Raw genomic sequence first — 18,377 nt, 5'->3', positions numbered from 1 at the left:
CAGAGATCTTTGCTAACCTATCTAAAGTAGCTTCTGTCAACTAATCATCCTGATTTATTTTCTCTTTAGTACTAATCATTTTTCTGAAATGAGTCTGTTTATATACTTATCCTACACTCAAACTGTAAACGCCACAAAGGCAGAGCCTAGAATCAGGTCTACCCGGTTCATTGAGATATCACCAATACTTAGAAGAAGGGCTGACACCAACAAATGTTGAGCATACAAATATTCTTTGAAAAAGTAAAAAAAAAAAAAAAAAAAGACTATCTATTACCAGGAAAACAAAACACTTATTAGCTTAGAAATGGTGGTGGTAGAAGCAAGATCTAGTTTCGATGAAAAGTAATAACTGGAAATCAGGGTAGTTGTGGTTATAGAGAAGAAACAAACAACAATTATGGGCAAACATCTCCACACAATTTGGTAGTTTATTTTTGGGCTCGATGAGAGAGACAAAAGAAACAACGGTTAGACCAAGACAGTAATAGATCATTTAGAGCCAGGACAAGCTAAATTCCTACTACTCACCAAGTACACTGGGGAGCATAAAGAACACTGGGGATACACAGAGGCTAGAAAGACCCAAGATTTGGTCCCTTCCCTTTCACTTATTAGCTGTAGTGCAGTGGGCTGAACCCCGGTTCACAATTGCAAAATGGGGAAAATGAAAACCTCCCTTATAGAATTCTTTAAGAAGTAAAATGAGGAAATGTATGTAAACAGCTGTGTTTGGTGCAGAGACTGTTTCATTTAGCTCATTGCATGGTGTCCATTGTCATAACTGTTAATTAGTTATAGTGCCCTGCTAGAGGTGTGGCAAGCAGGATATTTAATAATATTAGTAAATGGAAATTTATTTCTTTTCACTGAAATCACTTTAGAGGACATCTCCTTATTTTGGATCATAGCATGAGTAACCTGTTGACCATGGTATAGAATTGTCAGTGAAGGTGTGCTAAATGATAGACCATTGACTTGTAAAAGAAAAGTTTTTAAAAATTGTGAATTCTTATATTTATTCTTTTACAATGTATACGATCAAGGCTCAGGAAGTACAAATGAAGAAATCTTTCACTTACCCTGAGTTAATTAGCATAACTTGCAGGTGCATTTCATTAAAACACCTCAACATTGTTTATATATATGTATTGTTCCCAAAGAAGAGATTTAAAGAATACCCATTTCTGGCTAAGACAATCATGCATCTGTACTAAAAGGCAAATGATATGTGATTAGTTGAAATTTGTAGTCTGTGTGTGTCACTGTTAAAGAGTGGATTTACTGTTTAAAAGAGAAATGCAGTCTTAAAAATACAGGTATCTGAGCTGGAAGTGGGATGGAGTTAAGTCAGCAAGTCACATTTCTGGAAAACAATTTGGAAACTTTATTCAGAAAATTAATTTCTGAACATAGTCTATCACCTGAACAGTTTCATAATGATGTTGATTTGCCAACTTCTTCTCTAGTGAGAGGTAATGAATCAAGTCTACTTGGGTTTATATAGGAAAAATAACATATTAATTGATTTATGTGTATATTTGCACATATCCATAAAGCAAAGCCTTTGGCAACTGGCAAATGTAATAATTTCACATTTACCTATGACTCACCAAGTATAATCCAATGCTTGAAGGCAAAATTTTATGTTTTTATGTTTAGTTTTTATGATTTCTTTCATATAGTTTTTCTGTGCATTAAAAGTCAATTTTCAGAACCATAGGCTTAATTTTTATGAATAAAAATTTTATGAGATATTATCCTGAGGTAGCATAAAATTATTTTCTGATAAATTTTAACACCTTCCCCAAGTCCACTGTTACCTTGTTTCCACATATGCTCAAGGATATTGCTTGTAACATTTCTAAATATGACACATCTCATTAGAAATCTGATATATTGCACAGAGATGTGAAGCTTCAACCTCATAACATTACAATGTACTCATTAGCGTGGGTTACACTGGTATTCTATTTAGGATCAAATATCAAGAAGGGCTTTGAATAAAATTACTCATAATGTTATATTTATGGAAATTATGTCATCTTCTAATCATAATTATGAACAAGAAGACTAAATCCTGGAAATAAGGGGTTCCAAGTAACAAAGTAACTTGACACAGTTCAACACACAGAACAAGGAAAACTAGAGATAAAATAAAATAGCTTGTGAAATTGCTATGCAAAAATACATATATTATTATCCTTATAGTTCTCTTTCTTGTGTTTTTGCTCTGCCTCATCACCTACATAGTATAAAATTTTATCACTTAATGATATGTGCAGCCACGATATGTTAGGAGCACAAATCTTACCTTCATACAAGTTCCAAAGGAACATAAAAGTTGTCTTTTTAAGAAGTCACAAAGTTTGATAGCCATCACTAGTGGGCACTAAATTATCCCCAAATCCATCCTGTTTTCCCATGGAATGATATAGGAGTCTGCCATCAGAGTGCCTAAACATGATGAAAAATATCCTCAGGTGAGAAAACCGAAGTGCAAAGGAGTTGGGGAGAGAGTATTCATTACTAGAAATATTCTAACTTTAGAGCCAAATCCATGCATTGGCAGTAAAAATTCTAAGATGGTCATAAACCATCTAGAGTTAAATGCGTATCTCAGCCTGCAAATTATGCAGGCTTTGTCAATGACTTTCAGGATAAATATAGATCCACTGCCATGCCTTTACTTTGCAATGGAAGTTAGGTAGCAAAATAATTAAGAGAAAATGTTATTTCAAGCTAAGCTGCAACACACATTAAAAGGAAGCTTTTTGGGGGGTACCTGGGGGACTCAGTGGGTTAAGCATCAGGCTCCTGATTTTGGTTCAGTTCATGATCTCACGGTTGTAAAATCAAGCCCAGTGCGTGTTGGGCTCCACACTGGACATGCGCCTGCTTAAGATTCTCTCTCCCTCTCTCTCTGCTCTCTGTCTCTCTCTCAGAAAGAAAGAAAGAGAGATAAAGGGGAGGGGGGGGAGAAGGAAGGAAGGGAAAGAGAGAGAGAGAGAGAAAGAAGGAAAGAGAAAGAAAGAAAGAAAGAAAGAAAGAAAGAAAGAAAGAAAGAAAGAAAGAAAGAAAGAAACAGAAAAATAGAAGAAGGAAGGAAGGAAGAAAGAACATTACAAATGCAAATTAGCATCAGATAGAATCACATATTGGTATGACAGTTGGCTTTTAGATGGGAAGATAATTGTGACATTAGAACCTGAAGAAAAAGTCATGAAAAAGCTGGATATGCTGTATAGAAATGTCTCTGGAGTCAGACTGACCTAAGTACAAATCTTTCTGGTACCTATTGTGCAGCATTGGGCAAGCTACCTGACTGCTCTCTGAGCCTGAGTTACTTCCATGTAAAATGATAAAAAGCCTTCCTACCATATATACTTGCAGGTGGTTTACAGTGGATCAGATAGTTGGCATAAAGTAGGTTCATGACAAATACTGGCTTGCTTAGAGTTTGAATAGAGTATGAAAATATAGTTAATCTCCTCAACAGGTATTTTCTTTCTCCTAAATACAGTTCTCAGGGGGATGTAATGAAGTATAGTTTAGAGATTACCAATTAAATTTCATCTGGTCTCTTCTTTACCATCCATCTGTTGGGTAACATGGCTGGAGGCTTATAGCCTCACTGACTCTCATTGTCTACAACTGTATTTATTTATTACTGCCATTTGATATATTTTGAGAATAGATGCTTTGCATATAGTGGGTGTTGAATAGCTGCTGAATTAGTTGAATATCCGTGTGATCCCATTCTATGGGTGACTTGAATGTGCTATAGACAACTTCTGCAAGAAATGTAGACTTAATCACTCTATCAGTGCTGTGGGGAATTTATATACCTAGCCCACTGTCACCACCTCAGGTTTCTCTGAATGAATAGTGTCAATATAAAGGCAGGCAACTACTAACATGCATGCAAGTCTTCTTTACCCTAGCATGTAAACTTGTTTTCCAAAAGGACCCTGAGGGGGGAGAATATCTCCCCCATAGGTGGCTAACAAGGAAAACAATGTATTTGAGGTTTTTCTTGGCTATTGACCTTTGAACTGTCAATAGCTTCAATTTTTTTTTCAATTCACTGAGGGTATAATTCTCAAACAACAAAATGCATTTTATTCTTTCTATCCTACCCTGCCCCTATGTATCTTGTTTTCCTAGTCTTTGCTCTCTTACTTGAGGGTTGATAATTTGTCTCTAGAGCTCAGAGGATGAACATTCTTGACCTAAAACTCATCGAAGAAAGGCCTGGAAAGTCTGACAGTTCAAATCCATTGCTCTAAAGGTTTTATTTTCTGTTCATGTTATCACTGAGTTGTCCATGGGGGTCAGAGCAGAGACTCTGTGATTGCTCCAGAATCTGAAGTCTTTAATGAAAGGTAAAACAGAAGGAAACCACACTGGGTACAGAGCAGCAAGGATCTGGCTTATTGTCTCTAAAAGCCTGCTCGTTCAAGACACAATGAACTTGGCCCAGTGTTGCTTTGTTTTGTTTTGTTCTTCAGGAAAACATCTATTTTGACTTTACAGACAGTGATGGTCATAATATTTATCAACTGGCAAGGCAGAGGTACTGACCAATCAGAATAAACATCAGCTGTAAACAACCAGAGAATATCCATACTGGTGGACAGATTTTAACATTCATCTTAAAATACGAAAAGGGAATCTTAGGGTGTCAGAGTCCCCTAGTCTGCCAAAATTCAATTTACCTTATACTAAAAAAAAATTTCTTTGAAATTAGTACAATTATAGTTTCTCACCAGTTACTGATTCTTTATCCTTTCCCACTAATAAAATCTCCTCATAAGAGTTCTGTGTTATTGCCTCTACTTCTCATCTCCTATTCTCCTTTGAACAGACTCCACTCAGGCTTTTGTCCACAATATCATCTTCCTCTGGAGCTCAGAGACCTTATCAAGATTAACTACCCTCATATTGTCAAGTACTATATTTAATTTTCAGTCTTCCTACTCAGTTTTTTTTTAGATGCATAGTTAATCACTACTTCCTTCTTGAAACACTTTTTCCACCTGACTTCTAGGATGCCACTTTCTCCTGTTTTTCTTGTAATGTATGCCATTCCTTTTCGGTTTTCTTTCCTGGCCTCTCCTCTTCTAACTTCTAAATGTTGGAGTGACTCAATGCTCAGTCCTTGATAAGTCTCCTCTTTTCCTGTCCTTTCAGATGATTTTATTCAGTTCTAAGGCTTTAAGTCAATCCATGCACTGGTGACTCCACATCTGTATCTCCAGCTTTTGCCTCTCCCCTAAGCCTCCCAACTACCTACACACTACCTCCATTTGGATGTCTAATTTTTCACGTTCTGAAAAAAATCTCTGGGTTTCTTACCCACTTCCCTACCTTCTACAAGTGTATTGGTTCCTCCATCTTTCCTTACCCAGTTAATGCTACTGGTTGTTTTAGCAACTGGTAAGTTCAGAAGTTCAGTTGGTAATAGCTTTAAAATACATGTCGATCTGAATATCTCACCACCCATGTTTCCCCACCACCATCTCACAGCTAAACTATTGCAGCAGGCTCTAACTGGTCTTTATTCCTCCTACAGCCAGCACCACTCGGACTCTTACCACCATTCTACCCTTGCTGTTTCTTGAGCACACCCATCTCATTCCCTCCTCAGGGTCTTTGCATCCTCCTCCTAGCTGATCTGCTTCTCCTCCACAACTTTACGGGGCTTGCTCTTTCCTACCAGTCAGTACTGCATACAAAGTTCACCCTCGAAGAAGCTTTCTTCTGATTAACTAAACTAATGCCCACCCCTAACTCACTACTCTTCATCCCCTAACCCTGCTAGATTTCCTTCAGAGTATTTATCAATCTTTGACACCATATTATAATGCTATTTGCTGATTGACTGGTCTCCTGACCAGAATATATGCTCTACAAGACACTCCTGAAAGAAGTGATAATCATGGAAATGAACCCATTGCAAGAAATCCTACAGGGTTTATCTTAACCACCCATCTGATATTTAGATCAACTTCATACTCTCTATCTGTGAAGTGAATATTTTTATATTGAATTACATTTACCCACTGATCTCCACTATTATCATTTTTTCAGACATAAAAATTACCTGAATATTAAATAAAAATTTTAGGGGCGCCTGGGTGGCTCAGTCGGTTAAGCGGCCGACTTCGGCTCAGGTCATGATCTAGCAGTCTGTGAGTTCGAGCCCCGCGTCGGGTTCTGTGCTGACAGCTCAGAGCCTGGAGCCTGTTTCAGATTCTGTGTCTCCCTCTCTCTGACCCTCCCCCATTCATTCTCTGTCTCAAAATAAATAAACATTAAAAAAATTTTTTTAAATAAAAATTTTACCAAGGACAATAATATCTATTCTTTTGAAAGTATGCAAATTAATTTTTCTATATAGCCCATAGAAGAAATTAGTCATTCAGACAATTGAATGTGACCACTGCTGGCAGCATGCACAGAGCCAGAACAGATACTGGAGCAGTGACATTTCATACCAAATGTGCAAATACAATAAAGCGCAGAGTAAGCAAAGGGCTATGTGCTGTTGAACTGCAGCCAGTGTCTGACAAATAACATAAAAGTGTGTTGTCTGAGGACCTCCTTCCACTAGATTTCACTCTTTCCTTACAAGGGAAAGACTAATTATTAGGAGCTCTCATTTAAGTAAAAAATATGCCAATTTATTAGGTAGTTAATAGTCATTCTTCTTACGAAGTGCAAAGTAAGTTGTTTGATAACTGATGGATAATTTTATTGAAAAGGACATTATTGAGTTATAAGAATGTATTTCTTTAGACTTTGCACTAACTGGGCCACCCACATGGCTCAGTTGGGTAAGCGTCTGACTTTGGCTCAGGTCATGATCTCGTGGTTTGTGAGTTCGAGCCCTGTGTCAGGCTCTGTGCTGACAGCTCAGAGCCTGGAGCCTGCTTCAGATTCTGTCTCCTCCTCTCTGCCTTCTCCCCCACTTTCTCTCTCTCTCTCTCTCTCTCTCTCTGTCTCTCTCAATAAACAAACAGTAAAAAAAATTAGACTTTGCACTAACTTTAGTTATCAGCAACATGTCATAGGCAATGGTTTGTTTCCTCCCATCCCCCCGCAGAGGAGTCTCTCAGATGTCAAGTACTCTTTCTTGTGTACCAGTGAACTGTATCACCCCAGTGAGGGGTATTGATTTCCCATTATTCCTAGGTGCACATGATGCATTTCTATTAGTTGTAAACACTTACAGGACTGACTTTTATTTTGTCCTTCATCACATCAGTCTGCCAAAGCAGGACATCTGTTAATGAGGCCCAGTGCATTTCATCAGACACTCTTCCATCTTGGTGCCTAAGGGAATGATGTTTTCGAGGTGTGTAGATATAAAAAAGCTTTAAAAAAACCAACTTCTCTTTTCCCAGAACCTCATGGTAGGGTCTTTAAAAAGTAACAAAAAACTGTACTTACTTTTCAAATCTACTCTGGGCTTGACTTATTATTGGCTTTTTCTACAGGCATTTAACCATTGCTTATATCTCATTGATATATGTTGTCTTCAAAATTAGCCTGGAAAATTCTTACTGGCTTTTGCAAGTAAGAAAAATTATCGATGAAGAAATATATTAAGTAACATTACAAAATAGGCCCTTGGGATAAATTAGATTGTTTGGACCATGATTTGAGAGTTAACTGGTATCTTAGAATATACAAAAACACACAAACGAGTCACATTCTTTGAACATTTTAAGTAAGGCTTTACAGCTGGACTTGGGATTTGTTTTAGCAATGAATGAAATCTGCCATCTCTACTACTTGTTGACAAAGCCTACTTCAACTGAAAAGCCATGATTTTTCCCTAAAGATTTAAAATCTTTTAAAATAGATAATGTGCCTCCTGAGAGAAAACTTCAAAATATTATAGAATGCATTTGCCCTTGAGGGGGAAAAATAGTGAATATTAAAGGAAGATGAAAGAACAACATGTAAGAAGAAGGTGTTTGTCAAAGGGCATCTGAATAACTTCCTGCTATCTCTTTTGTACATCACTCACAATTACTATCTCTCTTTTGTACATCACTCTCAATTACTGCAGGGTATCTCTGATGGACAGCCTTGCCTTGGCGGTCTTCCCGCCATCACCTACTGTGGGAAATGATCCTCCCCTTTTATTTAATCACATGTTGGTTTACATTCTCTTTTTTGTTCTCTGACTAGATCGGACATGTATCATGAATTTCTTTACATTCACTAATTGTAAATCTGGCAACTAAAAGGGTGTCTTGGATCATCCCAACAGGCATTTTTAGTAACTCCCCAAACATTAACTCATCTCACAATATTTACACTTGACCACTTTCTTTCTCTAGTTATCTGCTGTCTCCTTTCCTCTGTGATCTTTGGCAAATGGTTTAATCTTTGGGTTATGCTCTATATGACTCCAGTATACCTAGTTTATGGGGGCGCGGGGGGGGGGGGGACAACCAATTTTTTTTTTCATAATAGCCTCAGATTTATTTGTAATATCATTTTAGAAAGACAAGTATGTGTTGCATTGCCTCTGTTTACCTAAATCCATTCTGTGTTTCCATTTACATGAAACCAACAAGGGATTATTGTATATGTTAAACTTGCAGAGAGTTCCATTCATCAATTTGACAAATATTTGAGTTCTTACTATATGCTGAGCATTCCTTCAAGTATGAGGAATAGACCAGTGAACAAAGCAGGGAAAACTTATGTAAGCTCCCTGGAGCTTACATTCCAATGGGAGAGATAGGCAAGGAACAAACAAATAAGCAAAATCTACTATATGTCAAGATTTTCAAGGATTTATTCAGCCAAGTGATACCAAGGAAACTTTGCCAATTAAAAGGATAGGGTTGCTGAAAGAAATCAGGCCCTCGAGATTCTTAATAAGAAACAAAAATATCACCCAAAGCATAAGTACAATTCTTCAGGCCACCACAGTTCACTGTTACCTAAAATCCTGTTGCTAGGACACTAGCAACATAGAAAAGCTACTTTACAAGCTGGAGAAATTTTTGGTGAGATGATGTTCTGATATTCATAGGACTAAATGCGTTTTTGAAATATGAGGAGAAATAGATATTAATGAAGATGAAAAAAAGCATATCTGTATAGTTATCTTTTGAAACCATTTAAAGCTTAATAATCTAATGCCTATAAAGAGGAGATAAATTATTCCACTGAAAAAATGTTGCTAATTTTTATTAACATCTAAGAATTTACTGTCAATTCTTTTTGAAATGGTGATCACTACTTTTCAGTAAATTCTAACCTATTGTCTTAATTTCCTAAAAAATCAAGTGGCCAATATTTGCACCCCACACGAACACACACATTAAACTTCTGCTCTGATACCATGGCTTTAGTTTTGTGGGGTAGTCAGTGTTATTACATTTTTATCCTCTAACGCTTCTCTAAATAGAAATGAGGTCTCTTCATTTGATTTGGGAAATTGAATGCCAGTTGGGGAATTCAAAACAGTGTTGGTTTCAAGCTTGAGTTCCTCTGCATAGTACCAAGTTCTTTCTCTTGGCCCCAAGGCATGTGTCTCAATGAGAAAACATGAGGGAATGATGAATCCAGCATATCCTGAGACCATTTTGTCTATATACTTAATGTTTCCCTGAAATTCTGTCCAAATGTGGTCCATGAATGAGAGGGCCACATTTGCACAGAATCAGATTTGGATGCATCAGTCCAAATTACATGTCCCAATGTAATTTGGACATCAGTGTCCAAATGTGATTTTTATTGCTATAGGCAGAGTAAGCCATAGTATGTAAGAAATAAGATTAGATATATACCATGGCACTGCTCATTTATTTTTATATGGGAAATATGCCCATCGGAATGAGAATTAACTGTTTCTTATATGAAGCAAGATACAAAGATGGAAGTCTGTTCGTCACCATGAACTGATGAGAAGTGGAGGGGCAGGTATGAGCTGATGGGCCTAAATATCTCTTACTTCACTGAACCATTAATGTGATAGACTTCTGTAGTCATTGTTAGATTTACTAACAGAAAGGAGTAAGGAAGCCTTGAATTACTACTGATAATGTTTCTTGAAGAACAAATTAAATGAGCATTTCATAATATACAGTCACAGTGTCAGCCTATCTCTACCATGGTTTTAAACACATTTTGCCTCATCATTCTCATAACTCCACATTTTCATCTTGTGTCCAAAGTATATGCCTTACGTTTACACAGCAAGAAAGCAAGCCATGATTCTCATAGCATTTATATACAAGCTGTGTATGAAATTGGCTATACATCCAGTTATAATGTCAAGAGAATCTCAGTATTTGATATCAATCACCTGTTAGTCAAATGACCCAACTTATCAGCGTGATTAGAAGCCAGCTATCACTGGGACAGGTGCTTAGTGGAGAACTAGTTAGGCATGGTCTTCTTGTTCAAATTTGAGTCAGATAAAAAATGAGACCCCTTGGGTAGGAGGCAGCGATGCAGTTCAAAGGTTTTCATGGAACGGCTTTTGGTGGGAGACGAGCAGGAGATGACTGTCATCACTGATTCTCCAGTAGAATAGATAGAGCAGGTCAAAATAATCCCAGTTCAGAGTGAAAAACAGTAACTGTTATCACTGTTCACACAGAAAGCATGGCCTGACAGAAGGTATTTATTCTTCGGGCTGTGCTCTGCCACAACGCAAGTACATCATTTTAAGACAAATTTCCTCATCTGTAAAATGGGCTAATAATAGTAAGCTTTCACAATCATTTTGTACATAGGTAAAATATAAATACATAGCCTAGGGTGATGCTAGAACATTGCAAGTGCTTGATAATTAATGCCAAATGCCCACAGATTTCCTCAGCTCTTAGTTACTCATGTGCTAGCTTACCAGCTCCTACCTGCCCAGAAGCAGTGCCTCCCTTCCCCCATTGTTCTTTCTGGATGTCACAACAGTGTCACCACATTGCACAAGAAACCAAGTTGGTCATGTCCTTCCATCTTTCCCCTGAGGTTGCCTCACGTTTCTTTGAGAGGCACCTTCTCTAAAGCCCTGCTCCCAGTGCCCTCTGGGAGAACACCACTCTGATCGAAGTCCCAGTCACAGACCTCAGGAGGCCAGCACTGTGCAGTGGATGAGAGCAGAAAGGGGAAGACAGCGTTTGACTTTTCTCACCGGGACCTGGAAGCAGCCTATGTGTGATTCTGAAAACAGACCTATCACGTTCCTCTGCTTCACTCTCAGGATAAAACTGACCCTGGGATCATGCTGGGAAACCAGCCATGCTTGTTGGCCATTTCCCTGTCGCTTCCTTCTGTCTCCAGCACCGTGCTCATTGCTGTCCATGCATTATCTCATCCTCCCAAGGAGCCCGTGAGGTCGCAATATTTAACCCCTATTTATTTATTTATTTATTTATTTATTTATCTAGCTATCTACCTTAAATTTTTTTTAATGTTTATTTACTTATGAGAGCGAGAGAGAGAGAGAGAGCAAGCACGGGAGGAGCAGAGAGGAGACACAGAATCTGAAGCAGGTTCCAGGCTCTGAGCTGTCAGCACAGAGCCTGAGATGGGGCCGGAACCCACAAACCACGAGATCATGACCTGAGCTGAAGTCAGATGTTTAACCAACTGAGCCACCCAGGCACCCCTATTTAACCCCAATTTATAGATAAAGAGGCTGAAACCTAAAGAGATTCAGAACACCATCCTCCGTCCTCTTTCACCTACTTAAAGTAGGTATCACCAGCCTCAGATACCTGCTGTCCATTAAGACAAGCCCCACACTTCCTGCAAATTATAGCAACTACTATTATTATTACCATTCCACTCTACGTCAAGTGAGACCAGAATTTACACTGATCCAATCATGAGTCTGGAGAAGTATGTGGGAGTAGGAATTGAAGCACAAAAATGGACTAGCAAGGAGAGAAGGGAATTCCAAGATTAAGGAAAAGGGTTTTGAAAACCAAGATGGGGTGATTATAAAAAATCATATGGAAGGAGTGACTCTAAAAGAATGTACCATCTCTTTTTTATTAATCCTCTTTTCAAAAACTTTTCTTACATGGCACCAGCTACATCTATCACACATTCCAGGGAACTCCTTGTCCTGATCCCTTCTTTAAAAAAAACAAACAAAAAGAAAACAAAACAAAACAAAAACCACTAATGCCATCATCCAAATAAGGATCAAGAGTTTCTCTTCTGTTTTGTCCACACTCAATTTCCTTAATTCATCTTCCTCCAAGTGCAGGTGGGAAATAATTGAGGAACTATTTTTTTGGTGAATGAAGCTTTGATCCCATTCTATAAGAAATCTCTTAAGTGTACTTTTGAACTAATCCAATTTCATACCTGGTAGAAAACTTCCATTTCATGGAATAAAAAGCTAAACGAGAACAGTCCAAGAGCACCTTTCAAAAAAGAAGGTACACTAACTATACTTGCCCTATCACTACCAAGAACTATTCTCTTCCTTAAACCAAAAAAAAAAAAAAAAAAAAAAAAAAAATGAAAACGAGAACTGCTCTATTGATAATGCTTTATGTTGTTTATCCAGGGAAAGGGAAAAATACTCTGGTTATCAGACCCTTTGTGTGTCAAGCATAATTTTTCTTGGGAGATGTCAGTTACATTTTAGCAAAAGACCAAATTCAATTCCAATTCTTTTAGCAAGAGTATTTCAAGTAACAAAAAATGCAAGGTAATGTCGATGAAAAATAAAGGAAAATGCAATTTAATAAAGTGCAGTAATTCACAAGTATTATTACCAATCCATTTCCACTAATATTTTAGATCAAAATATTCTAAATGATCCAGCTTATGCTTTGGGATTTCCAAATTTTCCAAATTACAGGTCTACTTACTGCTGATGTCTGAAAAACAAGGGGAGGTGAGACCAACAAGATATGTGCATACACACCAATAGAAAAAGATGATGTGGTATCATTTCATTTTTCTTTTTGTGTATTTCTTGTTATCAGCTTGAAGTGATTCATTGGTCATGAAATTAATAGACATTGAAAACTTTCCTGGCGACCGCCACTCACAGAGGCTCCTTTTCTCTGAAGCCTATCCTCCCTTGACCAGAATTCTCAGCCGAAAGGGGAGTGGGATGGACATGGAGGCCGCTGTAATGTTCCAGCCACTCTATTATTGGCATATGTGTATAAGCTGAATATATAGAAGTCATGGAAAGATTTAACTTTTTAAATTAAAATAATGTATTGAAATCTGAAATGCATATTTTTTCCATTATGTTTTAAGTAATATTTTTAAAAGATACTCACTAAACATAGGACTGATAATTTAGTAGTTAGTTATTCAAAGTGAAAATATGTATATGAATGCCTATGGATCCACCTCAGATGTTCATATTTGAGTCTATTTAGTCTGTTCTTTCTTCACATGCTAGTAGTGAACTTCAGTTTGGTGCTCTATCCAAAAACCAAGAGCAGATGAGACACCTAAAAATATCCTCATTTGCATCTGTTTCCCTTCCTTAGGAGAGGGAGGGTCAGCCCTCCTGATTTTGCCTTACAACAAGAAAATAACTAAGATCATTGGGGAATTAATTCATTGTTCATCTCTCCTGCTAGCATGTCAGGCCCTCCATCATCTGCTTCAAATTGATGCTAAATTGCAAGAGAACAGGACAGGAGTCTTTGGCATTTTTCCATTGCATGTAGTAAGTCAACAGAGATGATTAATAAAAGGCCCTTGGATGTGAGTTGAAAAACTTGGTTAAGTGAATTAGATCCTCTTTACTTTGTCCTCTTACACAAAACATAGTCTTAGAGGGTTCATATTTTTAAAAGGTAGGGAAACAAAATATAACAAAATTACCACATATTTATAAAATATGGATCACTTCCTCCCTATAAAAATTTAAGATCAGTTCTCCAGAATGAAAGAGATAAACACGTATAGATGCAAATCAATTCTATATTGGCTTCTTAGTACCACATTAAAGAGAAAATCTGAGGATGTAAGTTATGACTTAATTTTGATTTTGAATGCATGCAACTACCTAATGTACATAAAATAACCATTACAGATTGAAACATCCAACAGCTTGCTGCATTTAAATGATTTTAAAATAAGTGCTTATAAAAAGTCAATTTTTGGTGTTTTGCTGCTTAGGAACGAAACAAATCACAAATATGTTTTTATGTTGATTTTCTTTGACAGGACTGGGAATTCCCACATTTTATGGGAGATGTTGATGTAAATCTTCCTGGGTTGCACACTCCTCACATGCAGTTCAAGATTCCTTTCTTCCAGAAGATCTTCAAGGAGGAATATCATATTCACATAACAGGTATGTTGTAACTTTAAACACAATTTGATTGTCTCCTACTTAGAGTAATACTAGCTGCTATAAAAAAGCAAACAGTAACATTTTAGAGGCATGCATACATATAGTTTTATTTCTCACGTAACAGTGCAAGGTGGTTCCAGGTCACCTGGGGGTTCCAAAGTATCATTCCGGGACTTAGGCTATGAGCGGCTTCAATACTTCCAACTTCAACATCCAGCAGGCAGATGGGAATAAAGAGAATGGAGAAAATGATTAAGAAGGCTTACCTTTTTCTTAATCGCCTTGGCACAGGAAAGAAGCATGTGCCCTCCATTCACATTCCATTGACAGTAGCTCATCAGATGTCCCCACTTAAGAGTCAGGGAGGAAATGTGGTCTCTAGCTGAGCAGCCACATCAGTGTCACATCTACTGTTCTAGCATACTATTCCTGGAGAAGGAGGCCGCACTTCTTGGCATGGATATTTAGCTATCTCTGCCAAACTCCATCTACAACTCCCCCTTGGTTTTCTTCATTAGGTTGGTTGCTTTCTCACAACATGCAGCTCGGTATTTTTTTTTCAGCATTTATACTTTTTACACTTTGGTCCTCATTTCCTGCTGAGATTGGAACAGTGGTAACCCAGAGCACCAGTCAGACCATGTGCCTTTAGGGAGTTTGGACACTTCTCATTTGACTGAATAAAACCTACTTCTGTGGCAGAGCTTATGTTTCTCTCACGTGAGCTTCTTGCAGATCCTCAAGATTATTTCCTGTGCATATATGCCCTGCTTCCTAAATGGCTCCGATATGATTTATTATATTCTTTCATGACTTCTCAGTCATTCTCATCTATAAAAGGTCTTCCTGAAGTTACATTTTATACTTTTTTTTTTAATAACCAGAAGCAGACAGCTGAATGGTCACATATATGATGGCATTAGTTCCCAAGCTGTTCGGTTACACAGAGTGAATGTGTGTGTTTCAAGGACAATGGCCTAGGATCCCACACCTGCTAAAAACTGCTGAAGAAATCTGTGCTTACACTACCGTCTGTGCTGCTGAGTAAAAATAGCCTGAGCACAGAACACGTGAACATCTGAGTCCTGCAAAAAACCTTTGCTTCCCAACCTGAGGGCTGGTTTTTGCTTTGAGCATGAGGCGACCTTCCTAAATTGGGAGAATGAGCTCATGAATAGGGAAGATGCAGCAGGTTTCTTCTCCTATTCAAAATGAATGAGGCCCATCTATTAAATTCACTGGGTAAATCAATCAATTTGAGTTCAGGTCACATAGTGTGGTTTCAGAGTCCCCACTTAATCTCGACAGCATGCTACCCTCTCGGACTTCTCAAACAGCTAACACACACATGGCATCATCATTTCCCTTTGGGTGGGCTTCTGCCTGGACCATCTGTTCTTGCTATCAGCTCTTGTCCCAGGCCATCATGGCACTAATATTGTCTCTGAACGAGTATCAGAATCCGTGTCAAAAATAAACTTCTGCGGTGCATAATATCAGGTTAAAAAGGGGGAGGGACATTCAGAGGAACTCACTGGTAAGAAAAAAAATCAAGTTATTAAAAATATTTGATTTGGGGCTAATTTGCAGAGCTTTGTCATATATATTTGCTATCATTTTTAGACAGGGACAGGTTCAGGTTTTGTGGTGCCCAAAGCTTACACAATTTGGAATGCTCTATTTAAGAATATAAAAAGCAAAGTTACAGCTAAAAATTACATTCGGTGCCTTGGAAGAGGGACATGCATACAGGAGTCCCAGAAGCCTCAGTGTAATTAGCTTTGAGATAAAGCCTCCCATGAAGTTGAACTAAAATCTTCATTCCACCAAGTATTATTTTCTAGAAACTTAAAAGGAAGAAAGACTGGCAAAGTTCTTATAATGGAGACTGCATGTTTAAAAAAAGTTTGGGAGAAGGTAGAAATATGTTGTCATTAAGGCTTTGATGCAGCATTTGCCAAATTACGCTGATAATCATATCACCCAGAAAACCTTATAAATATACACATTGTTGGGCCCATTGCTGATGTTCCAACTCAGTAGGTCTGGGCAAAGGCCAGGAAATGGGACTTTTAAAAAGCTCCCCTAGGTGTGCTGGTCTTTGGGAACTGACTCTTTGCGATGGAGAAGCTGCAAGTGAAGTCAGGTTATCTCCCAGAGACAGGAGACGGGCTGTGCAAATGATTGAGTGCCTGGACCTGCCGGTAAGACCTTTGAGGATTCTGGAGTTTAGATCTAAAATAAAATAGGGTACATGTGGACTTTGGGGTGAAGGGCTCCACCATAAACTAGATAGTTAAAACTAGAAGTTTTTATCACGGATCCAGTTTGTGGTAGGATGATCATGTGCCTCCCCAGATCCGTGATAAAAACTTCTAGGAAAATCATGGCAGGTTTGGAGGCTGAAGAAAGTCTGAACTTTTCCCCTCTTGTTATGTTACTCTCTTTGTTCTGTTAATTGCTGAAGATGTTGCTGAGGACACTCTGAAGTAGCAGCTAGTCTCCTATGAAAGGCCTGTTACTTTATCTTGCTCTGTAAGAAAATGGTTTCTGGGGAAACCTAGATAAAATTTCCAAAGCATGGTACATATTGTGTTTTAACATGCTCAATAGTCAGTAGCCTGCAAATGCCCAAGTCAACTGCAAACACTAACATGATCAGCTCCTCCAGGTTCTGCTTCTTTTGGTAGGGAAACTCAGTGCTTTTCTTGATAAGCAAATAGAGTAGTATCTCTTGGTTATTAAGCATAAAACTCTCTATACCCATCAGTGGTTCTCAAATTTCAGTGTGTGTGAGAATCACATGGACAGCTTGTTAAAAAGATCCCTCAGCTGCACACGCAGAGCCCGATGCCTGAGGTAGGAGGTGGAGCCTGGAACTTCAAGCACCTCCAATAATGCCGATGCAGGCTGCCAGAGGACCCCTCTTTGAGAAACGCTGCTGCTGAGAAACACTTGCTATAGTCACAGTTCCTCTCATCTCAGCTTTAATTTATTTTCACATGCAACTCTTAAGATCAAAAGCCAAAGGACAATGAAAATTCCATAGAGTGGGGTGCTAATGAGAAGGGCACAGGATACAGTCCTGCCAGGAGCTGGAAAGTTCAGACCTGGGGTCAGGAAAAGAGGTCCCAAAATAGGCTATGTCGGGAAACACCTGGGTGACCACAGAGGAAGCTAAAGTCAGGGATAGGAAGGGATCCTATGGACCCCCAGACAGCTCCATCTGTTGCTTTCTCTGCCTGTGTTTGTTGTGCACTAGAAGAGTCTGTGTGACTCTTTTCTGGGGTTCAGAGATGGTGCCACCATGGCCTCAACTGTCATTTCTTGATGATCTAGAAATAATGTTCAAGGCATGCTGAGAAAATGGAATGTCAAGGTTTGCTGCCCAGACTCCAGCTCTGCCATTGACTGATGGCATTTCCCTTGTCAAGTTCCTTACCTCTTAGAGGCTCAGTTTTCTCATCTGTTCAATGGGGACAGTGAGGTACATATCCCATACGGTTGTTGTGAGATTTAAATTAATATGCACAAGGCATTTTAGACACCGTTTGCCATTTGGTAAGCACTCAGTAAACTCTCACTCCTTCTACCTGAAGCTTTTCCTTTCATCCATCCAGAATTCAGGTTTCTTGTTTAATTCAAAAACATTAGGTAGCCTGAGAGAGGGCTCTTTTATTATTTATCCACTATTCTGAATGCTCTACTGTTACCCACTGTTCTGAGTCAAGAAGGAGAATGCTAAGAATGGGAAAAAAAATGTCTCCCAATGACGAGCTCTGTATGGAGAGGGTTATCTGACACTGATGAGTTCCCATTGGCATTTTAAAAGCATTTAAGATTTGGGTATTATCTAATCCTGACTCCATGCTAGTTGTCTTCATGCATTTCAGAAATGACTTGAATTGTTGCATCTGTTTAGCTCATCTGGAGCCCCCTTGACAGATGGTTTGCTGCAGTGTGTAGGAGCTTTCATTTCACAAGCTGGGCTGCAGCTTATAAAAATAAATCCTCTCTATCCAAGGGTGTGTTCAAATATTTTTTCTGGGAATTTGGACTT

General features: G+C 38.4%; 1 protein-coding gene across 6 annotated transcripts in view; it reads left to right on the top strand.

Moving 5' to 3' along the window:
- The window catches only part of TMEM117 (transmembrane protein 117), a 497,242-nt gene that overhangs the window by 469,833 nt on the left and 9,032 nt on the right, over window positions 1-18,377 (top strand). For all 6 annotated transcript variants that reach the window (XM_086713605.1, XM_086713606.1, XM_025930316.2 and 3 more), the window contains one exon: window positions 14,188-14,317. In XM_086713605.1, the coding sequence (XP_086569731.1) occupies window positions 14,188-14,317 (130 nt within the window). The remainder of the gene's footprint in view (window positions 1-14,187; window positions 14,318-18,377) is intronic.

This window comes from Puma concolor, chromosome B4, assembly GCF_028749965.1.
Source record: "Puma concolor isolate L17-30 chromosome B4, mPumCon1.1.hap2, whole genome shotgun sequence".
Lineage (NCBI taxonomy): Eukaryota > Metazoa > Chordata > Mammalia > Carnivora > Felidae > Puma > Puma concolor.
This window is presented reverse-complemented; position numbering and strand designations above follow the sequence as displayed.